This window comes from Salmo trutta, chromosome 25 (assembly GCF_901001165.1).
Source record: "Salmo trutta chromosome 25, fSalTru1.1, whole genome shotgun sequence".
NCBI classification, from domain to species: domain Eukaryota; kingdom Metazoa; phylum Chordata; class Actinopteri; order Salmoniformes; family Salmonidae; genus Salmo; species Salmo trutta.
This window is the reverse complement of record NC_042981.1, coordinates 37,953,358-37,977,596: the sequence shown is the minus strand read 5'-3', so window position 1 is coordinate 37,977,596 and position 24,239 is coordinate 37,953,358. Positions and strand designations below refer to the sequence as shown.

General features: G+C 43.3%; 1 protein-coding gene across 3 annotated transcripts in view; it reads left to right on the top strand.

Moving 5' to 3' along the window:
* The first annotated feature begins 3,859 nt into the window (after nucleotides 1–3,859).
* The window catches only part of LOC115162523 (zinc finger protein 395), a 36,447-nt gene continuing 16,067 nt past the window's right edge, over nucleotides 3,860–24,239 (top strand). For 2 of the 3 annotated variants that reach the window (XR_003869568.1, XM_029713899.1), the window contains exons 1-3: nucleotides 3,862–4,362; nucleotides 18,046–18,343; nucleotides 19,312–19,541. Coding sequence is in view for 2 of the 3 variants with exons in the window: in XM_029713899.1 (XP_029569759.1) it covers nucleotides 18,149–18,343; nucleotides 19,312–19,541 (425 nt within the window). In the remaining variant the exon portion in view is untranslated. Of the gene's footprint in view, nucleotides 4,363–18,045; nucleotides 18,344–19,311; nucleotides 19,542–24,239 lie in introns of all 3 variants that reach the window. The other variant, XM_029713900.1, reaches the window with a different exon arrangement.

The window sequence follows — 24,239 nt, the reverse complement described above, 5'->3', positions numbered from 1 at the left end:
GGCCAGGGTCTAGGGTATAACCTTTAAATGGGACCCAGAGTTTCTCTGTAGTCGAGTCACATGGTCAGGAAAACATCTGGGCACTAAGAGATTTATCTCACGACCAGAAAACCTTGACTACTGCTTATAATAAGAATGGTATTAGAGACAGATGCACTAATCTGTAAATCACATGAATTGTCATAAAAAGGTTTTGTGGGTTAACAGATTGACACATACAGCACATATTAGTTAAGGATTAAGAGGATATGCATACAGTTGAAGTCGGAGGTTTACATACTGTACACCTTAGCCAAATACATTTTAACTCAGTTTTTCACAATTCCTGACATTTAATCCTAGCAAAAATTCCCTGTTTTAGGTCAGTTAGGATCACCACTTTATTTTAAGAATGTGAAACGTCAGAATAATAGTAGAGAGAGTGATTTATTTCAGCTTTTATTTCGTTCATCACATTCCCAGTGGGTCAGAAGTTTACATACACTCAATTAGTATTTGGTAGCATTGCTTTTAAATTGTTTAACTTGGGTCAAACGTTTTGGGTAGACTTCCACAAGCTTCCCACAATAAGTTGGCTGAATTTTGACCCATTCCTCCTGACAGAGCTGGTGTAACTGAGTCAGGTTTGTAGGCCTCCTTGCTCGCACACGCTTTATCAGTTCTGCCCACACATTTTCTATAGGATTGAAGTCAGGGCTTTGTGATGGCCACTCCAATACCTTGACTTTGTTGTCCTTAAGCCATTTTGCCACAACTTTGGAAGTATGCTTGGGGTCATTGTCCATTTGTAAGACCCATTTGCGACCAACCTTTAACTTCCTGACTGATGTCTTGAGATGTTGCTTCAATATATCCACATAATTTTCCGTCCTGATGATGCCATCTATTTTGTGAAGTGCACCAGTCCCTCCTTGTAATAAGGGTCGTCTAAAGGAGACCAAAATGCGGCGTGTGAAGTGATCATAATTACTTTTAATGAAAACACTTTGCAAAATAACAAAACGACCAACAACAGTCCCGTCAGGTACAAACAACGAAACGGAAAACAACCACCCACAAAACCCCATGAAAAACAGGCTGCCTAAGTATGGCTTCCAATCAGAGACAACGAAAAATACCTGCCTCTGATTGGAAACCACAACATAGAAAATACAACATAGAACGACAATCTAGACAACCCACATAGAAAACAGAAAACCCAAAATACATAGACAAAAACACCCCCCTGTCACGCCCTGACCAATCTACTATGGAAAAATGACCTCATACTAAAGTCAGAACGTGACACTCCTGCAGCAAAGCACCCCCACAACATGATGCTGCCACCCCTGTGCTTCACGGTTGGGATGGTGTTCTTCAGCTTGCAAGCCTCCCCCTTTTTCCTCCAAACAAAACGATGGTCATTATGGCCAAACAGTTCTATTTTTGTTTCATCAGACCAGAGGACATTTCTCCAAAAAGTACGATGTTTGTCCTCATGTGCAGCTGCAAACCGTAGTCTGGCTTTTTTATGGCGGTTTTGGAGCAGTGGCTTCTTCCTTGCTGAGCTGCCTTTCAGGTTATGTTGATATAGATACTTTTGTACCTGTTTCCTCCAGCATCTTCACAAGGTCCTTTGCTGTTGTTCTGGGATTGATTTGCAGTTTTCGCACCAAAATACGTTCATCTCTAGGAGACAGAACGCGTCTCCTTCGTTAGCGGTATGATTGCTGCATGGTCCCATGGTGTTTATACTTGCGTACTATTGTTTGTACAGATGAACGTGGTACCTTCAGGCGTTTGGAAATTGCTCCCAAGGATGAACCAGACTTGTGGGGGCCCACAATTTTTTTCTGAGGTCTTGGCTGATTTGTTTTGATTTTCCCATGATGTCAAGCAAAGAGGCACTGAGTTTGAAGGTAGGCCTTGAAATACATCCACAGGTACACCTCCAATTGACTCAAATTATGTCAATTAGCCTATCAGAAGATTCTAAAGCCATAACATAATTTTCGAGAATTTTCCAAGCTGTTTAAAGGCACAGTCAACTTAGTGTATGTAAACTTCTGACCCACTGGAATTGTGATACAGTGAATTATAAGTGAAATAATCTGTAAACTATTTTTGTAAAAATTACTTGTGTCATGCACACAGTAGATGTCCTAACCGACTTGCCAAAACTATAGTTTATTAACAAGAAATTTGTGGAGTGGTTGAAAAACGAGTTTTAATGACTCCAACCTAAGTGTATGTAAACTTCTGACTTCAACTGTACATCTGCTTTGCAAACTGATATCATGCAGATTAACAAGCAGTCCTCTATTATTTTTACAAGTATTTTTTTTGTTTGAATACTTTAAAGTGTAAAGTCCAATCCTTGCATCTCCATGTGGAACATTTGAGTGCATCAGCATTATAAGCATTATAAATCTGCTGGTACTCTCTTCCATTATAAAAAAAGAAGAAAAAAAAAAGAATCAGACATGGCACTGATAGGGTAACTGCGACACACCCACGGAGTGGACCAATAGTAGGAATGTGGGGAGTGGGCTACAGGGAACCTCAGATTCTCATAGTAATGGAAAACACACGAGAGAAACAACAGACAAACGTCACCACCAACCTTGGCCTAATCTCAGTTAACCCAGAACTAAAAATGTAGTTCACGTAGTCAGTCCATGAGCGATTAACCTAGGCCTGCATGCCCGATTTTGTAATGGTTAACGTGCAGAGGTGTGTGTGTGTGTTAGAGAGAGAGAGAGACATGCTAGTCTGTGTTATTTTGAGGTAGAGAGAGAGAAAGAGAGAGATGATTTGCTGCAGTGAATAGACTATGCTTGTATTCATTTTTTTGGGGGAATGGAGCACTTATTTTGCCATGATTGAGATGGGTAATTTAGTAGCCAGGTGGATGAAAACTGAGAAGGGGGCCTATGTATAATAACCCTGCTGTATCTGGGTCATTGGACCAGTGTTTCGCAACACCAGTCTCTAGAGCGCCAATGACTCACCCACACACCCACCGTGCGTAAACCTATGCTCTCCCAATGCAGCTGTTCAGTCTGTGTATGTGTGTGAGTGAACGCGTTCGGCCGTGCGCGCATATATATTCGCCCGCCCGACCGACCACATGTTCACCCGAACGTAGAGCATGCGCTTGACATGCTGCGGCGGCATGGCGACGTTAAATCTTTCCCCGGCCGTGCCGTTCAGAAAAGGTGAAAAAATGAAAGGCATACAAACATCATACCTGCATCTATATTGCTGTACAAGGATCATCACTGCATCTATATTGCTGTACAAACATCATCACTGCGTCTATATTGCTGTATAAACATCATCCCTGCGTCTATATTGCTGCTGTAGCCTATGTTATGTAATCCATATAGGGGACTCCCCGCCCACACAAGCAATCCGCATACCAAACTGCACATACAGTAGGTGTTTGTTGTTTTCACCTCAAGAAAAGGAAAACCAACAACACCTTAACATTAGTGTCGACTGAGGCAGTGTGGACTGCATTTAGCCTACTGTGTCAGTCACAGCAAACCTCGTCCGACTCGTTTTGTCAAACGCTGATCAATAGTGAGATTACGATGAAGTCGTTACATAACAGTAGCACAATCGTTCACGTGGTAGAGGGGTGTGATATGACAACACGAACGCTGTAGGCCGAATAAAAATAAAAGTAGATCACATATATGTATAACCAGTAGGCTTGCCTTTCTCCACTCGTTCATGTCAAACATCACCAAATTCACCATTGTAGCACACGACAAGCGAGCAACGTTACAACGTTAAACGTAGTTATTAGCTGTCTGCGGCAGGGCAGGAGACACGACAGCGTAACCTAGTTTAGTTACTGTAGGTCCACTGTGAGCTCCCCATCCAGCCAAGCACGCCCAACTCCAAGGCTACTGTAAACAAGTGAGATTTGTGGGACGTGGGTCTTGAAAAACAGGGTTTGACCAATGAACGCGGACATCTTTACCACATGGTTCGCTTGTTTACTAGAAGACCTGAAAACCCCCGCTGAATGGAGAGTTGAGAAAAACCCGGAATTGAACGTCGTTTCTTAATGTCAAAACTTGACACCCGCAGCTGTACTTCCACACCAAAATGGTTCCACCGCCGCTGATTTATCTATCCAATTGAGGCTACATGTAAAGTACACGGTTATTTGCGTCCAAGGGCGTTGTATGGTGTTTACTTGAGAGTGTTTTAGCAGAAGAAAAGCTCCATTCCAATCCTGCCCCTGACTCCATGTCGGGTTTGGATATAACCAGCATACAACCCTTTTTCCAGGCACAGAAAATAGCATTTCAAGTTACAGCCGGTTAAAGCGAGCTTGGAGGAAGGGGGTGTGTTAAAAAATTGGCGGAGGTAAGTGCACTGTACCCATTGAAACTTTGGGTTGTTTTTCTCAAAGAAAAGTGCTGTTTATGATGCATTTTTTCACCGATGCTTGTCAACATTCTAGCAGATCTCTTGTGTATTGCATAAGGATTCGATTGTAAAGGGTATATTTTTTCATTGTAAACGTGAACGGGAGAAAAAAAAAAACGTGTTGATCTGATCGCTGCGAAATGTATTGGGGGCTCATTTTTATATGACCATGTTGAGCAACTGTCGAGTGGCAAAGAATATGAGGAGGGCGCACTGTTTTTATTTGTGGGCCATCAATCATTCTTCAATGAAGCAATGCTGAGTAGTGCTGTAATGGCATTTTCTATCAAAACATAACGAGAGTATGAGAATGTAGGCTGGGCTACTGTAAAAGTCATGTTTTGCATCCTAAACTCTCTTGTGCGCAGTGCCCCCTTTGTTACAATAACCTTGTTAATGAATGTATTCCTTTTAACTTTCAAGATGATCCTATTATTGTGGAACCTGTAAACATGCAAAAAAACATGTATACTAATGAAACATGTATTATGCATTATAGCGAATAACATATTTACATGAAAAGTGTTGTAGTGAGGATAATGCTGCAAGAGGGATAACATGGTGGTATTTTCATGGTATTTTTTACTAATGTTATGGCGTTACAGTTTGTAAGCTCACCTAGAAGTTGTTTTGGTAATGGAAATACACAATGGGCAGTTAGGTCGGGCATGCGTGGTTATACCACTCTTTACCGATAGGTGGTGGACACTCCTTCAGAGTGATCTTTTTGTAAGCACAACGCTTCATAATGCAGTGATGATGACATTGATTGACATCTTGAATTGAAGCCTCCCATTCACCCCCTGGTCAACATTATTAGGCTACATTGTTATTATCATGTTATTACATTAAGTAATAAGTAATAGTAAAGATGTGGAGATATACACTGATGAGAATGATGATGACGATGATGATGACAGTGATAATAAAGCTATTTATTTATTTCATTTCACTTTTATTTAACTAAGCAAGTCAGTTAAGAACAAATTATTATTTACATTGACGGCCACCAAAAGGAAAAAGGCCTCCTGCAGGGACAAAAGTCAAACTTTGGGGGGGGGGGCTCTAAATAATGCTAATTTGCCGATTGTATTTCTTTAAAATGCAGTTTTGAACTGTTACAGTGGTAAATATGAATATAAAAGTGTGTTCCAATTGAAACGAACACCCCCACCTTTCTGTCATGGACAATACAGTCGCCTACAATGACATACTCTTCAGAGCAAACTGATTTCAAATAAAAAACAATATTACTTTCCTGAAAATAATATTTAGAAACAAATATTAAGAAAGTAGAGGATTACATTACATTTGCATGCACATGCATAGCTAGTTAAATAAAGGTTAAATAAAGTATGCCGTCTATAACTGGCATGTACAGTATGAGAGGCATGTACAGTAGAGAGCTACTGTAACACAGAGGGCCAATGTTGTGCAATCAAAGGAAATGCTGTTACGATCAGATCAGTTCACTATTACACCAGTGAGTCAACCATTACTGGAATCAAGGAGGGGGATGGAGAGAAAAAACCTGACTGTAATTAGATTTTTTTTTTTTATGGCAGTTACCAACCAGACCTTCAGAGACGTCTCCTTCTCATTCTCATAGTCTCTCAAATGTTTTCGTTCATACAGATTTGGATCTTAATTTGAGCCTTCTTGCTACAGCAGGAAAATGTGAAATATTATGCGGATTATAATTAATGCACATTTTTGTAGGGGTTGATAAACGTTTCATTCGGTCAAATCGAGTCTGAAATTTCAAAGTGGAAATTACAAACTTTAGAAGCCTTTTTAAAACTCAAAGACACTACAAGTTTGCATTTCCTGCCGTGCAGGAAAATTCTCAGCAACAGACCCCTACCCACATGTACATACTGTATTACCTCAATTACCTCAGCTACCTCGTAACCCTGCACATTGACTCAGTACTGGTACTCCTTCTATGTACAGTTTTATACACTTGTATTTCTTTCATCACATTCCCAGTGGGTCAGAAGTTTACATACACTCAATTAGTATTTGGTAGCATTGTTTTTAAATGGTTTAACTTGGGTCAAATGTTTTGGATAGCCTTCCACAAGCTTCCCACAATAAGTTGGGTAAATTTTGACCCATTCCTCCTGACAGAGCTGGTGTAACTGAGTCAGGTTTGTAGGCCTCCTTGCTCGCACACACTTTTTCAGTTCTGCCCAGAAATGTTCTATAGGATTGAGGTCAGGGCTTTGTGATGGCCACTCCAATACCTTGACTTTGTTGTCCTTAAGCCATTTTACCACAACTTTGGAAGTATGCTTGTGGTCATTGTCCATTTGGAAGACCCATTTGCGACCAAGCTTTAACTTCCTGACTGATGTCTTGAGATGTTGCTTCAATATATCCACATAATTTGGAGTGGTTATAAAACACGTTTTTAATGAGTCCAACCTAAGTGTATGCAAACTTCCGACTACAACTGTATAGCCTCGTTAATGTTTTTATTGTGTTTCTATTTCCTTTTTTATTTAAAAATATTTGTCTTACTTTTTACCTCTGCATTGTTGGGAATGGGCTCATAAGTAAGCATCTCACTGTAAAGTCTACACATGTTGTATTCGGTGCATGTGACCAATACATTTGATTTGAAATGAATATCTGTACTACTCAGTCTTTGACTTTCCTGGTGGCATTGGTGTTGCTTACACACACACACACACACACACACACACACACACACACACACACACACACACACACACACACACACACACACATATGAACACACACGCGTGCGCACACACAAACACACATACACGCCCCTCCTCTCTCCCCCACCCTGCACTCCACTCCACACTCCCCACCCCAAATCTTTCCCACCTGTAAATTCTTCTTCTGTACTCTGTAGAAGGGATGACTCACTGTGTCTGTCTTGCTCTCTGGTATTGAGACTTGCATCAGTTTCATGATGACATCCAAATAGTGATTTTATTGACTACGTGAGACAGGAAGGGTGATTGGTGGTAGAATGAGTCCTCCGCTTTGCAGGGGAATGTTCAGTAATTATTGGGAGAGTATTATTGAAGAATCCCACCTCAACTTATTGGAGACTGTTTGGAGACTGATGGGAGACTTATTGGAGACTTATTGGAGACTTATTGAAGACATATTGGGGACTTATTGGAGACATTTTTTATTTATTTATTTATTTCACCTTTATTTAACCAGGTAGGCAAGTTGAGAACAAGTTCTCATTTACAATTGCGACCTGGCCAAGATAAAGCAAAGCAGTTCGACAACATACAAAAACACAGAGTTACACATGGAGTAAAACAACATACAATCAATGATGCAGTAGAAAAAAATAAGACTATATACAATGTGAGCAAATGATGTGAGATAATGGAGGTAAAGGCAAAAAAATGCCATGGTGGCAAAGTAAATAATGTATGGCAAGAAAAACACTGGAATGGTAGATTTGTAGTTTGAAGAAAGTTAAAAGTTAAAATATAAATAATATGGTGCAAAGGAGCAAAATAAATAAAATAAATAAATACAGTAGGGGAAAAGGTAGTAGTTTGGGCTCAATTAAAGATGGGCTATGTACAGGTGCAGAGATCTGTGAGCTGCTCTGACAGCTGGTGCTTAAAGCTAGTGAGGGAGATAAGTGTTTCCAGTTTTAGAGATTTTTGTAGTTCGTTCCAGTCATTGGCAGCTGAGAACTGGAAGGAGAGACGACCAAAGGAGGAGTTGGCTTTAGGGGTGACCAGAGAGATATACCTGCTGGAGCGCGTGCTACAGGTGGGTGCTGCTATGGTGACCAGTGAGCGGAGATAAGGGGGGACTTTACCTAGCAGGGTCTTGTAGATGACCTGGAGCCAATGTGTTTGGCGACGATTATGAAGTGAAGGCCAGCCAACGAGAGCATACAGGTCGCAGTGGTGGGTTGTATATGGGGCTTTGGTGACAAACGGATGGCACTGTGATAGACTGCATCCAGCTTGTTGAGTAGGGTATTGGAGGCTATTTTGTAAATGACATCGCCGAAGTCGAGGATTGGTAGGATGGTCAGTTTTACGAGGGTATGTTTGGCAGCATGAGTGAAGGATGCTTTGTTGCGAAATAGGAAGCCAATTCTAGATTTCACTTTGGATTGGAGATGATTGATGTGAGTCTGGAAGGAGAGTTTACAGTCTAACCAGACACCTAGGTATTTGTAGTTGTCCACAAATTCTAAGTTAGAACCGTCCAGAGAAGTTATGCTGGATGGGCGGGCAGGTGCAGGCAGCGATCGGTTGAAGAGCATGCATTTAGTTTTACTTGTGTTTAGGAGCAGTTGGAGACCACGGAAGGAGAGTTGAATGGCATTGAAGCTCGTCTGGAGGGTTGTTAACACAGTGTCCAAAGAAGGGCCAGAAGTATACAGAATGGTGTCGTCTGCGTAGAGGTGGATCAGAGATTCACCAGCAGCAAGAGCGACATCATTTATGTATACAGAGAAAAGAGTTGGCCCAAGAATTGAACCCTGTGGTACCCCCATAGAGACTGCCAGAGGTCCAGACAGTAGGCCCTCCGATTTGACACACTGAACTCTGTCAGAGAAGTAGTTGGTGAACCAGGCGACGCAATCGTTTGAGAAACCAAGGCTACTAAGTCTGCCGATGAGGATGTGGTGATTAACAGAGTCAAAAGCTTTGGCCAGGTCAATAAATACGGCAGCACAGTAATGTTTCTTATCGATGGCGGTTACGATGTCGTTTAGGACCTTGAGCGTGGCTGAGGTGCACCCATGACCAGCTCTGAAACCAGATTGCATAGCGGAGAGGGTGCGGTGGGATTCAAAATAGTCGGTAGTCTGTTTGTTGACTTGGCTTTCGAAGACCTTAGAAAGGCAGGGTAGGATGGATATAGGTCTGTAGCAATTTGGGTCAAGAGTGTCACCTCCTTTGAAGAGGGGGATGACAGCAGCTACTTTCCAATCTATGGGAATCTCAGACGACACGAAAGAGAGGTTGAACAGGCTAGTAATAGGGGTTGCAATAATTTCGGCAGATAATTTTAGAAAGAAAGGGTCCAGATTGTCAAGCCCAGCTGATTTGTAGGGGTCCAGATTTTGCAGCTCTTTCAGAACATCAGCTGAATGGATTTGGGAGAAGGAGAAATGGGGGAGGCTTGGGCGAGTAGCTGTGGGGGGTGCAGTGCTGTTGAATGCAGTAGGGGTAGTTAGGTGGAAAGCATGGCCAGCCGTAGAAAAATGCTTATTGAAATTCTCAATTATAGTGGGCTTATCGGTGGTGACAGAGTTTCCTATTCTCAGTGCAGTGGGCAGTTGGGAGGAGGTGTTCTTATTCTCCATGGACTTTACAATGTCCCAGAACTTTTTAGAGTTGGAGTTGCACGAAGCAAATTTCTGTTTGAAAAAGCTAGCCTTGGCGTTTCTAACTGCCTGTGTGTATTGGTTTCTAACTTCCCTAAAAAGTTGCATATCGCGGGGGCAGTTCGATGCTAATGCAGAACGCCACAGGATATTTTTGTGTTGGTTAAGGGCAGTCAGGTCTGGGGAGAACCAAGGGCTATATCTGTTCCTGGTTCTAAATTTCTTGAAAGGGGCATGCTTATTTAAGATGGAGAGGAAGGCATTTTTAAAAAATAACCAGGCATCCTCTACTGACGGGATGAGGTCAATATCCTTCCAGGATACCAGGGCCAGGTCGATTAGAAAGGCTTGCTCGTTGAAATGTTTCAGGGAGCGTTTGACAGTGATGAGTGGAGGTCGTTTGACCGCTGACCCATTACGGGTGCAGGCAATGAGGCAGTGATCGCTGAGATCTTGGTTGAAAACAGCAGAGGTGTAATTAGAGGGCACATTGGTTAGGATGATATCTATGAGGGTGCCAGTGTTTGCGGCTTTGGGGTTGTACCTGGTGGGTTCATTAATAATTTGTGTGAGATTGAGGGCATCAAGCTTGGATTGTAGAAAGGCTGGGGTGTTAAGCATGTCCCAGTTTAGGTCGCCTAGTAGCACGAGCTCTGAAGATAGATGGGGGGCAATCAGTTCACATATGGTGTCCAGAGCACAGCTAGGGGCCGAGGGGGGTCTATAGCAGGCGGCAACGGTGAGAGACTTGTTTTTGGAGAGGTGGATTTTTAAAAGTAGAAGTTCAAATTGTTTGGGTACAGACCTGGATAGCAGGACAGAACTCTGCAAGCTATCTCTGCAGTAGATTGCAACACCGCCCCCTTTGGTCGTTCTATCTTGTCTGAAAACGTTGTAGTTAGGGATGAAGATTTCACAGTTTTTGGTGGACTTCCTAAGCCAAGATTCAGACACAGCTAGGACATCCGGGTTGGCAGAGTGTGCTAAAGCAGTGAATAAAACAAACTTAGGGAGGAGGCTTCTAATGTTAACATGCATGAAACCAAGGCTATTACGGTTACAGAAGTCATCAAAAGAGAGCGCCTGGGGAGTAGGTGTGGAGCCAGGCACTGCAGGGCCTGGATTCACCTCTACATCCCCAGCGGAGCAGAGAAGAATAAGTATGAGGGTACGGCTAAAAGCTATAAGAATTGGTCGTCTGTGACGTCCAGAATAGAGAGAAAAAGGAGCAGGTATCTGGGGGCGATAAAATAGCTTCAAGGTATAATGTACAGACAAAGGTATGGTGGGATGTGAGTACAGAGGAGGTAAACCTAGGCATTTAGTGATTATGAGAGAGATATTGTCTCTAGAAACATCATTGAAACCAGAAGATGTCATAGCATGTGTGGGTGGAGGAACTGAGAGGTTGGATAAGGTATAATGAGCAGGGCTAGAGGCTCTACAGTGAAATAAGCCAATAAACACTAACCAGAACAGCAATGGACAAGGCATATTGACATTAAGGAGAGGCATGCTTAGCCGAGTGATCAGAGGGTCCAGTGAGATTCAGACAGCTAGCCGGGCCATAGGCAGCAAGCTGGTGGAAGATGGGAGGGAGGTCTGCCTTTAGCCGCCTCGTGCGCCTCCGTCTGTGGGCTAGTGGGGCTCCGTGTGGAAGGGGGGACCCGTCCAAGTTGGCAAAATAGTTAGTTATAGTGGCCCAAGAAAAGTGTCCGACAGACCTATTCAGATCGCAGCCGAAAAGACAGCTAACGATTAGCTGGCCGCAGATGGGCGATCAGGTTACGTCGCGACGGAGGGGCCAGTTGGACAACTCCCTCGGGCAGATAACGTCGGTGATCCAGTCGTGAAGACCCAATGGGGCTCCGCATCGGCAGTAAAACGGGTCAGGATAGGTGAGTTGTAGCCCAGGAGACACTTCAGCTGGCTAGCTCAGGAATAGCCCACGAGTGGCTGACGGAACTCTTCAGCTGGCTAGCTAGCTAGCTCCGTAATAGTGTGTGTTAATTCCGTGACCGACGTTGCCAATAGTCACTCAGGTAGCAGCTAGTTAGCTGCAAGATCCAGGTGTAAATGTCCAGAGCCTGCGGTAGAAATCGAGGAAAGGAGAGAGAATAGGTCCGATATGCTCTGGTCTGAGTCGCGCTGTACAAAAACTGGCGATAGCTTTTCGAGCTAAAGGATAGCTGAGGACAGCTAACCGTAGCTAGCTGAACTTCAACGTTAGCCAGTGAAAATGGCTAACCTCTGGCTAGCTTCTGTTGTGGAATACAGATGAGGTAAATAATACTTTCTTTTTTGGGGACTTATTGGAGACTTATTGGAGACATATTGGAGACTTATTGGAGACTAATTGGAGACATATTGGAGACATATTGGGGACATATTGGAGACTTATTGGAGACATATTGGAGACATATTGGGGACTTATTGGAGACATATTGGGGACATATTGGAGACTTATTGGAGACATATTGGAGACTTATTGGAGACTTATTGGAGACATATTGGAGACATATTGGGGACTTATTGGAGACATATTGGAGACATATTGGAGACTTATTGGAGACATATTGGGGACTTATTGGGGACTTATTGGGGACTTATTGGAGACTTATTGGAGACTTATTGGAGACTATCATTGGAGCAGTGTCTTGACTTTTAGCCTTTTTCCTAAGCAGTGTAAATACAAAGTATTTTGACCTAATCATGTATTTTGAATATGTGCAGGGTAACTTGAATAACATGAAATTCAACAAGTGGAAAGAGTCATTAGTATTGCACTCTTTTGTAATAACTATGTAATTAATATACTGTCTGGTTTGAAGATAATATTTACAGGCTACTGTTACGTAATTGTATGTTAAAACCTAAGGTAGGCCTAAACATTCCATTGGGATGTTGAATTGCAGCTAAATGTAACTCTGTGTGTAGGTGGTCTGACCAGCAACCAGCCCTTCCTCTCTTTAAAGAAGTATCAAGGCAAACCTAATGATGAACAACAGTGTCCGAAATAGAAGGGCTCCAAAATAGGTCATCATGGGAAATGTATGTGTTCTAATTAGTGTTGTCACGATACCGGAATTTTGACTTCGATATCGATACAAGGTTTAGTATCACAATGCTCGATACCAAAACGATACCGCGACAATCTTTGGGCATCTTTTGAGTTAGAATTTTTTTTACAGCAACATTTTTTTGATGTATGCATGTATGCATTAATGAATCAATTATACAATCATACAATCAATTTGACTTTGTTTTTACCAATGTAACTGCATTATGGTAATAATGTAAATGGTAAGTATCTATTGATAAACTGGGTAAATCAAGATGTAGCCTAGGCCTATCCACAATACAGGTGAATGCATAGTCAATAGGTGTGTGCATGCATGGAGTTATTGAGCTTGTTTTGCCTGATGTCATGGGGCTACAGATGACAAACAATATGTTTCCCTTCCATTTGGGACTTATTTTATTGTACTGGTCAACAACATTTGCATAGAAGTAGCCTCTTTTATCAAAATGTGCACTGTCTCTTTAACCAGTAATGACTTCATTTGCTGATGATCTTTGGGAGAGATGTGAGAGAGAGACCAAATAAGTGAATGACTAATGCTTTTGGTGGCAATCAGCTTTGAAATAAGCATATTTAGCATTATGGTTTGCACATTTTTTAAGTGCTGAGAAAAGTACTAAAATAATATTTCAGCCTATCAAATACTATTTTTAAGAAATGTATCACTTTTGTATAGTTATATGATTCACAACCAAACAGTGGTGGAAAAAGTACTCAATTGTCATACTTGAGTCAAAGTAAAGATACCTTAATAGAAAATGACTCAAGTAAAAGTGAAAGTCACCCAGTAAAATACTACTTGAGTAAAAGTCTAAAAGTATTTGGTTTTAAATATACTTATGTATCAAAAGTAAATGGAATTGCTAAAATGTACTTAAGTATCAAATGTGAAAGTAAAAGTACAAACCATTTCAAATTCCTTTTATTAAACAATTTTTTATTTTTATTGGCCGATAGCCAGGGTGCACACTCCGACGATCAGACATAATTTACAAACAAAGCATGTGTATTTAGTGAGTCCGCCAGATCAGAGGCAGTAGGGATGACCAGGGATGTTCTCTTGACAAGTGTGTGAATTGGATAATTTTCCTGTCAAAATGTAACGCAAACTTTTGGGTGTCAGGGAGAATGTATGGAGTAAAAAGTACATTATTTTCTTTAGGAATGTAGTGAAGTAAAAGTTGGCAAAAATATAAAAAGTAAAGTACAGATACCCCAAAAAACGACTTAAGTAGTACTTTAAAGTATTTTTACGTAAATACTTTACACCACTGCAACCAAAATACTTGGGTAGTGGATTGATGTTAGCTTTAGCTGTCAGCTAGCAAGGGAAGCCTACAAAGCTGGAAGCTACCAGTATCTTCATCTACTGAACACGTCTACATGCACACAGTATTCCAGATAGTAGCTCATATCCTGCTTAACATTTTATTCGGGATATGCGGTTTACATGCACCTTTGATATCTTGCTCATGAGTATCCCTGTATCCACGAATGAACAGAATATTCCTCATTTAAGTTAATCTTGGTTAAATGGAATAGTAACTGAAATATGGACAGTGACTGTAGGCCTATAACTGCTCACATGTAGTGTAATATAATATTAACTCCTGCAGAATTGTGCATTTTTGCAGTGAAATTATACACCAATGTTCATTTTGTCTCGGGAACAGGAGTGGAGAAATATGATTTCTTTCTTTCAGCATCGCTTGAGAAAATGGGAACGTGCGTGTAAAGTGTTATCTTTGACACTATATCAGCAGACAGTATTTGAACCACATAAAATATACACCCAAGATGAATGGAAGTCTTATCAGAAATGTGTTTTGTCCTTTTACTCAGCTTTTCATTTCCTAATTTCCGTTTTCCACTGTTTTGGAGTGAATGTGTTTTCTCCCTGGTCCCTAAACGAAACAGACAACTTTACCAGTGTTAACTAGATTACTAATGCATTCATTCTATCAATGTACGTAAGATATTATTCTGGTGAGCACTACTTTATTTAGTCTTCTGGGGCAACAAATTATGACAGAAGAGAAGCTGCATGTATCAAACTGTAGTTGACAACCAAATGTCGGAAATTATAATATGGCCTACCAAGTGTCGGAAATTATAATATGGCCTACCAAATGTCGGAAATTATAATATGGCCTACCAAATGTTGGAAATTATAATATGGCCAACCAAATGTCGGAAATTATAAGCAGAAACGTAATTTAATTTATAGTAAATTAATTATAGTGGAATTATTATGGTGATTTGTTTGACAATCGGATGAAAACATCATCACACAACACACGTGATTTGCAAAATTGAGCCTGCGCAAAAACAATAGTAAAGGGGATAAGATGTTTACATGCCACAGTATCACGTTTTAGAACAGCATATCCCAGGCATCTTATCTGGGTTTCTCATAACCGGGATACAAGTTTTTTTTAGGTTATTGTAAACAGAATATGATGTTTATAAAACAGAGTACTTGAGTATCCCGAATAATAACGGGATATGGATGTGAATGTAAACCTGGTCACTGTAAAGTGAACATTTCTACATGCTGTGTCACATTATTCTAATAGTCTGCAATTTGGGGCGTTTCTGCAACTGCAGGAACACCCTCCCTCGAGCATCCCATTGGTTCCTTCATAAATGCCCCCCCCCCGAGTATCCCATTGGTTCTTGCATGGAACGCCCCCCCTCGAGCACGACAACTTCAAGCTTGCGTGACTCTTTGGAATGTGTCCTTCGCTCCTGCCTGCTGAACACCTTCCCTCACCTTCGTTCACAGAACAGTGGGAAAATAGTGCCCGACAAGCAGGGGCGAAGGACATTGTCTACCTGTCGACCCCGCCTCCCGCCAGCTACTCTAGTGCACAGCAGGCGGGGGTATCACCATGTGCAAGCTAGCTTGCTAGTTAGCTAGTTAGTGGCACCATGTGCTAGCTAGCTTGCTAGTTAGCTAGCACACAGTGTCTCCCCCGCCTCCCGCATGTTGTGTACCGGAGTCCTCCTAGGACTAGCTAGCTAGCACACTGTGTCCTTCGCTCCCATCTGTCGAACACCGGCCCTCATTGTCGTTAACAGAACTGCAGGAAAACGGTGCCCAACAGGCAGGTGCGAAGAACACCGGGCTCATTCAAGCAGATCACTTTTGTCAAGACGTTGACCAACGTTGGTCACCACCTTTCAAATGTGTTGCATTATGGGTATAACATTTTTCCGACTTGCAACTACATGTCGACTGCATGAACTTTACAGAAATCATGTGATCAAAGGTCATACAGTTTTTTATGAAGTCGCCTTCAAGTCACTGTAGTTCCTTCTCACCAACTGCACCATGCAGCCATCACCTGCATTGTGGGAGGCACTATTTGTCAACCAATCATTAGGGTGTTTTTGTTTGACCCACACGAACGTGGCCAAAGACATGACTGAAACAGGAAACAACTTTGCCACGATTCTAAAGCTACAGAGGATAGGCTACAAATAAAAGTGATATTTGATATCTCTAACCAATTAATTGTACACACACACGCTATGTTTTCATTTTGTGAGTGTGGAATATGGGGTGTAAAGAGAAGTTTATTCCTACATTTATAAAGAAAAACTTTTATAAGCAATAGCATCTATGTTGGCACTGCCATGTTGAGTTGATCTGAGCCTTGCTGTTTGAAAAGCACTACAGTGTACAACTTTTGGCTATCGCAGATGCACCTCCCTGACATCACTCGCCAACTTTTGTCTACAGTCGGCTTCGTTAGGCTTACCGCTCGAACACACACACTGTTTACCGGTGTTGCCCCCGCTTCCCTTTAGCTACTCCGGTACACAGCAGGCGGGAAGTGGGGGTGACACCATGTGCTAGCGAACTAGCTAGCTTGCTCGTCACCTCCCACCTGCTGTGTACCAGAGTCTTCCGTAGGACTAGCTAGCTTGCACATAGTGTCCTTTGCTTCCGCCTTCCGAACACCTGCCCTTGCCGTCAAAAGTTCCCGGCAGGCGGGGGCGAAGGTCGCTACCGGGAAACACTCTTTTCACGCCACTTCGATACTGAAGTTACTTTTTTGTAGCAGGTTAGGAGAACTTACGCATCAGGTTAGGAGAATTAACATAGCAGGTTAGGAGACTGAGGTTAAGGTTAGGAAAGGGGTTAGGGTTAGCGAAAATGCTCTCCTAACCTGCTACGAAAATCACTTTGTATCAAAGTGGAGTGAAAAGACTATGTCCCTTATGATACCTACTGTACTGGAGCGCCCCCACCCCGCACCTGTCCTAGCTTAAAAATGTAACAATACAAGTATCAACGCCCCGAATTGCTCCCTTCTCCATTATTCAAGACTATTAACTTCTGTGCAGCATGAGTTTGGCGCTAACATGATGCAGCCCACACTCCCAGTGCAGGCTAGCAGTGAGTAAGTGGAGCTAACATGATGCAGCCCAGACTCCCAGTGCAGGCTAGCAGTGAGTAAGTGGAGCAGGCAGGGTGCGCTATGATAAGGGGTCGGCTGCGCTGATATAGACAGGCTTGATCCATGAGACACATTTGACAGAAATACCGAAAGTAACAAATATTCTAGTACCAAACCGTTCTAGTATTGAAAAAGTACAGAAGTTTCAGTATACCGTGCAACACTATTTGTATCTTTATTAGCTTGAGCCATCTAATTCCAAGCCACTACACATAGAGTACATAGTCAGAGGGCGGTGTAAAAAAGGGGTCGCCTCTACCCACTGATTTGGGGTCAAATTTGTTTTTATCCGTCTAAGGATCAAGGATAGGGTTGGCGGATATGGTAATCTTATCCAAGATCAGGAGCAATTTTGACCCAGAGCGTTTAAGGGGAGGAGGTGGGGAGAGGGGTAGATTGGGGTCTGAGACGGGTGTTCATTCAAGTTCTGATGAAAAACAGTGATGTTATTAGCTACCAAAAATGCCTTCCCCGCACATTTAATCAATCCATCAAGGTTCATGGCATCAACACTTGCATCTGGACAGATATGACTATGTCAATGAAGGCAACTTTATAGGGCTTTGAAGTGTGAAATACAATAGCAAATGGAGCACAAAGATTTTCTCTGTTATATAATGTATTGAAAGCAGATGGTCAATTTCTAAGGGCTGGATTCAATTCGTATCGCAGAAGTATCGCGGAAGACTTTTTCTCCAATCTTGTTTCTTCTCTTTCAGCTGTACCTCTCTCTCACTCCGTCCAATTCTACGAAGGTTTGTTTCCAGAGAACCAAACCTCAATAGATCTTCTGAGTCTACAGACAAAGTGTTACTCCCAACCATGTTACCCAAGACTCGTCTGGGGAAGCGTTCCCCCCTAGGGGCATTGGTGTGTACCTCCTGCCCCTCCATGGAGAGCACACTGGAGACAGGGGTCCACGGGGACCCTGAGGGGGGTGTGGGGAGCCCAACCATGGGACCACCAGGGCCCCAGCATCTCAGCAGGTTCAACTACAAACTACACCCTGGACAGAAGGTGAGGGAGAGGGGACACAGGGAGCGGTGGGGAGAGAAGGGGGAGGGAGGGAGAGAGAGGGTGAGAAGGGAGAGTGGGAAAGGGATGAGGGTAGAGGAGAGAAGGGGCTAGAACAACAGAGTATAGGTGAGAGAAGAGAGGGAGAGAGGGAGGGAGGGAGAAAAAGTGGAATGCACTGTTCTTATGTAACTTTTCAGAACTACTACAGATGTAGGATCTTCATTTGAGCCAATTTAACAATCCTGCAGCAACAGGAAATCATTTTAGTAATGGACATTTTTGAAAGGGTTGATACATTTTTCGTAAGGGAAAATCATGTCTGAAATTTCAAAGTGGAAACGACAAAATTCAGAAGCCTAAACCTCAAATACACTACACGTTTTCAATTTCCTGCATTGCAGGGAAGTTCTCCTGCAACAGGGTGATCTGTATCTATCCCCATGTGGTCTCAGCCTTCTGTTTTCTGCTTGAGAGAAAAACAGTCAATGTGTCTGTCACTGTCTGTTCCCATTATCTTTCCCTCGTTTTCAGTGTCGATGTAAATCTGTATCTCTTGGCCTTTATCCCATCTCTTCTCATCTACAGTATTTCACTCCTCTCTCAGGTGAACAGGCTGGGCAGCAGTCCCCTGTCATTCTGTCACTGTCACTCTGCCTTTGTCCACTGGACTGTTTGATGGCCACAGTGGCACGATTACCTCGAGGCATCGCTCTCTCTCTTTCTTTTATATCGGTCTCTCTTTTTCTTTATCTCTGTCTCGCTATGTCTTTCGCACAACTCTCCCCCTAGCGTGGCATTAACTCTGACTTGTCGTTGTACTTCTCTATCACTCTCTCTCTGTCTGTCTCTCGCTTTGCCTCTCTCTCTCTCTCTCTCTGTCTCGCTCCCTCCCTCTCCCTCCCACTCCCTCCCTCCCTCCCCGATTTAACATGTCACTGTCTCTAACCCCTCCCTCCCTCCCTCCACAGGTGTATGTGTTGTGTGGAGGGCGGGAGTGCACAGGGGTGGTGGAGCAACACAACCATGTGGATAATGAGGTGGCGATCCTGCTGCCTGCTCTGGGACAGCATGTCCTGAGGAAACTACAGGACGTCTGGACCTCCCCCACTGTCCCTCCTCAGCCTCCTGCTGCAACACAGAGCACAAGCAAACCATACCAAGTGTCCTCCTGCATCGATGTGCCCAATGTGCCCAGGAGGTAAGGGTAGTATAATGTAGTGTGGGGAGGTAAGGGTAGTAAAATCTAGCGTGGGGACGTAAGGGTAGTGGAATGTAGTGTGGGGAGGTAAGGGTAGTATAATGTAGTGTGGGGAGGTAAGGGTAGTATAATGTAGTGTGGGGAGGTAAGGGTAGTATAATGTAGTGTGGGGAGGTAAGGGTAGTGTAATGTAGTGTGGGCAGGTAAGGGTAGTGTAATGTGGTGTGGGGAGGTAAGAGTAGTATAATGTAGTGTGGGGAGGTAAGGGTAGTATAATGTAGTGTGGGGAGGTAAGGGTAGTATAATGTAGTGTGGGGAGGTAAGGGTAGTATAATGTAGTGTGGGGAGGTAAGGGTAGTGTGGGGAGGTAAGGGTAGTATAATGTAGTGTGGGGAGGTACAGGTAGTATAATGTAGTGTGGGGAGGTAAGGGTAGTATAATGTAGTGTGGGGAGGTACAGGTAGTATAATGTAGTGTGGGGAGGTAAGGGTAGTATAATGTAGTGTGGGGAGGTAAGGGTAGTATAATGTAGTGTGGGGAGGTAAGGGTAGTATAATGTAGTGTGGGGAGGTAAGGGTAGTGTAATGTGGTGTGGGGAGGTAAGGGTAGTATTATGTAGTGTGGGGAGGTAAGGGTAGAGTAATGTATTGTGTGGAGGTAAGGGTAGTATAATGTAGTGTGGGGAGGTAAGGGTAGTGTGGGGAGGTAAGGGTAGTATAATGTAGTGTGGGGAGGTAAGGGTAGTATAATGTAGTGTGGGGAGGTAAGGGTAGTATTATGTAGTGTGGGGAGGTAAGGGTAGTATAATGTAGTGTGGGGAGGTAAGGGTAGTGTAATGTGGTGTGGGGAGGTAAGAGTAGTATAATGTAGTGTGGGGAGGTAAGGGTAGTATAATGTAGTGTGGGGGAGGTAAGGGTAGTATAATGTAGTGTGGGGAGGTAAGGGTAGTATAATGTAGTGTGGGGAGGTAAGGTAGTGTGGGGAGGTAAGGGTAGTATAATGTAGTGTGGGGAGGTACAGGTAGTATAATGTAGTGTGGGGGAGGTAAGGGTAGTATAATGTAGTGTGGGGAGGTACAGGTAGTATAATGTAGTGTGGGGAGGTAAGGGTAGTATAATGTAGTGTGGGGAGGTAAGGGTAGTATAATGTAGTGTGGGGAGGTAAGGGTAGTATAATGTAGTGTGGGGAGGTAAGGGTAGTGTAATGTGGTGTGGGGAGGTAAGGGTAGTATTATGTAGTGTGGGGAGGTAAGGGTAGAGTAATGTAGTGTGGGGAGGTAAGGGTAGTGTAATGTGGTGTGGGGAGGTAAGGGTAGTATAATGTAGTGTGGGGAGGTAAGGGTAGTATAATGTAGTGTGGGGAGGTAAGGGTAGTATAATGTAGTGTGGGGAGGTAAGGGTAGTATACTGTAGTGTGGGGAGGTAAGGGTAGTATTATGTAGTGTGGGGAGGTAAGGGTAGTATAATGTAGTGTGCGGAGGTAAGGGTAGTATAATGTAGTGTGGGGAGGTAAGGGTAGTATTATGTAGTGTGGGGAGGTAAGGGTAGTATAATGTAGTGTGGGGAGGTAAGGGTTGTGTGGGGAGGTAAGGGTAGTATAATGTAGTGTGCGGAGGTAAGGGTAGTATAATGTAGTGTGCGGAGGTAAGGGTAGTATAATGTAGTGTGGGGAGGTAAGGGTAGTATTATGTAGTGTGGGGAGGTAAGGGTAGTATTATGTAGTGTGGGGAGGTAAGGGTAGTATAATGTAGTGTGGGGACGTAAGGGTAGTATAATGTAGTGTGGGGAGGTAAGGGTAGTATAATGTAGTGTGGGGAGGTAAGGGTAGTATAATGTAGTGTGGGGAGGTAAGGGTAGTATTATGTAGTGTGGGGAGGTAAGGGTAGTATAATGTGGTGTGGGGGAGGTAAGGGTAGTATAATGTGGTGTGGGGAGGTAAGGGTAGTATAATGTAGTGTGGGGAGGTAAGGGTAGTATAATGTAGTGTGGGGAGGTAAGGGTAGTATAATGTAGTGTGGGGAGGTAAGGGTAGTATAATGTAGTGTGGGGATGTAAGGGTAGTATAATGTAGTGTGGGGAGGTAAGGGTAATGTGGGGAGGTAAGGGTAGTATAATGTAGTGTGGGGAGGTAAGGGTTGTATAATGTAGTGTGGGGAGGTAAGGGTAGTATGATGTGGTGTGGGGAGGTAAGGGTAGTATAATGTAGTGTGGGGAGGTAAGGGTAGTATAATGTAGTGTGGGCAGGTAAGGGTAGTATAATGTAGTGTGGGGAGGTAAGGGTTGTATAATGTAGTGTGGGGAGGTAAGGGTAGTATAATGTAGTGTGGGGAGGTAAGGGTAGTATAATGTAGTGTGGGGAGGTAAGGGTAGTATAATGCAGTGTGGGGAGGTAAGGGTAGTATAATGTAGTGTGGGGAGGTAAGGGTAGTGTAATGTAGTGTGGGGAGGTAAGGGTAGTATAATGTAGTGTGGGGAGGTAAGGGTAGTATAATGTAGTGTGGGGAGGTAAGGGTAGTATAATGTAGTGTGGGGAGGTAAGGGTAGTGTAATGTAGTGTGGGGAGGTACAGGTTATATAATGTAGTGTGGGGAGGTAAGGGTAGATAGAGTAATGTAGTGTGGGGAGGTAAGGGTAGTATAATGTAGTGTGGGGAGGTAAGGGTAGTATAATGTAGTGTGGGGAGGTAAGGGTAGAGTAATGTAGTGTGGGGAGGTAAGGGTAGTATAATGTAGTGTGGGGAGGTAAGGGTAGTATAATGTAGTGTGGGGAGGTACAGGTTGTATAATGTAGTGTGGGGAGGTAAGGGTAGTATAATGTAGTGTGGGGAGGTAAGGGTAGTGTAATGTGGTGTGGGGAGGTACAGGTAGTATAATGTAGTGTGGGGAGGTAAGGGTAGTATAATGTAGTGTGGGGAGGTAAGGGTAGTGTAATGTGGTGTGGGGAGGTACAGGTAGTATAATGTAGTGTGGGGAGGTAAGGGTAGTACAATGTAGTGTGGGGAGGTAAGGGTAGTATAATGTTGTGTGGGGAGGTAAGGGTAGTATAATGTCGTGTGGGGAGGTAAGGGTAGTGTAATGTAGTGTGGGGATGTAAGGGTAGTATAATGTAGTGTGGGGAGGTAAGGGTAGTATAATGTAGTGTGGGGAGGTAAGGGTAGTATAATGTAGTGTGGGGAGGTAAGGGTAGTATATTGTAGTGTGGGGAGGTAAGGGTAGTATAATGTAGTGTGGGGAGGTAAGGGTAGTATAATGTAGTGTGGGGAGGTAAGGGTAGTATAATGTAGTGTGGGGAGGTAAGGGTAGTATAATGTAGTGTGGGGAGGTAAGGGTAGTATAATGTAGTGTGGGGAGGTAAGGGTAGAGTAATGTAGTATGGGGAGGTAAGGGTAGTATAATGTAGTGTGGGGAGGTAAGTGTAGTGTGGGGAGGTAAGGGTAGTATAATGTAGTGTGGGGAGGTAAGGGTAGTATAATGTAGTGTGGGGAGGTAAGGGTAGTATAATGTTGTGTGGGGAGGTAAGGGTAGTATAATGTAGTGTGGGGAGGTACAGGTAGTATAATGTAGTGTGGGGAGGTAAGGGTAGTATAATGTAGTGTGGGGAGGTAAGGGTAGTATAATGTAGTGTGGGGAGGTAAGGGTAGTATAATGTAGTGTGGGGAGGTAAGGGTAGTATAATGTAGTGTGGGGAGGTAAGGGTAGTATAATGTAGTGTGGGGAGGTAAGGGTAGTATACTGTAGTGTGGGGAGGTAAGGGTAGTATTATGTAGTGTGGGGAGGTAAGGGTAGTATAATGTAGTGTGCGGAGGTAAGGGTAGTATAATGTAGTGTGGGGAGGTAAGGGTAGTATTATGTAGTGTGGGGAGGTAAGGGTAGTATAATGTAGTGTGGGGAGGTAAGGGTTGTGTGGGGAGGTAAGGGTAGTATAATGTAGTGTGCGGAGGTAAGGGTAGTATAATGTAGTGTGCGGAGGTAAGGGTAGTATAATGTAGTGTGGGGAGGTAAGGGTAGTATTATGTAGTGTGGGGAGGTAAGGGTAGTATTATGTAGTGTGGGGAGGTAAGGGTAGTATAATGTAGTGTGGGGACGTAAGGGTAGTATAATGTAGTGTGGGGAGGTAAGGGTAGTATAATGTAGTGTGGGGAGGTAAGGGTAGTATAATGTAGTGTGGGGAGGTAAGGGTAGTATTATGTAGTGTGGGGAGGTAAGGGTAGTATAATGTGGTGTGGGGAGGTAAGGGTAGTATAATGTGGTGTGGGGAGGTAAGGGTAGTATAATGTAGTGTGGGGAGGTAAGGGTAGTATAATGTAGTGTGGGGAGGTAAGGGTAGTATAATGTAGTGTGGGGAGGTAAGGGTAGTATAATGTAGTGTGGGGATGTAAGGGTAGTATAATGTAGTGTGGGGAGGTAAGGGTAATGTGGGGAGGTAAGGGTAGTATAATGTAGTGTGGGGAGGTAAGGGTTGTATAATGTAGTGTGGGGAGGTAAGGGTAGTATGATGTGGTGTGGGGAGGTAAGGGTAGTATAATGTAGTGTGGGGAGGTAAGGGTAGTATAATGTAGTGTGGGCAGGTAAGGGTAGTATAATGTAGTGTGGGGAGGTAAGGGTTGTATAATGTAGTGTGGGGAGGTAAGGGTAGTATAATGTAGTGTGGGGAGGTAAGGGTAGTATAATGCAGTGTGGGGAGGTAAGGGTAGTATAAT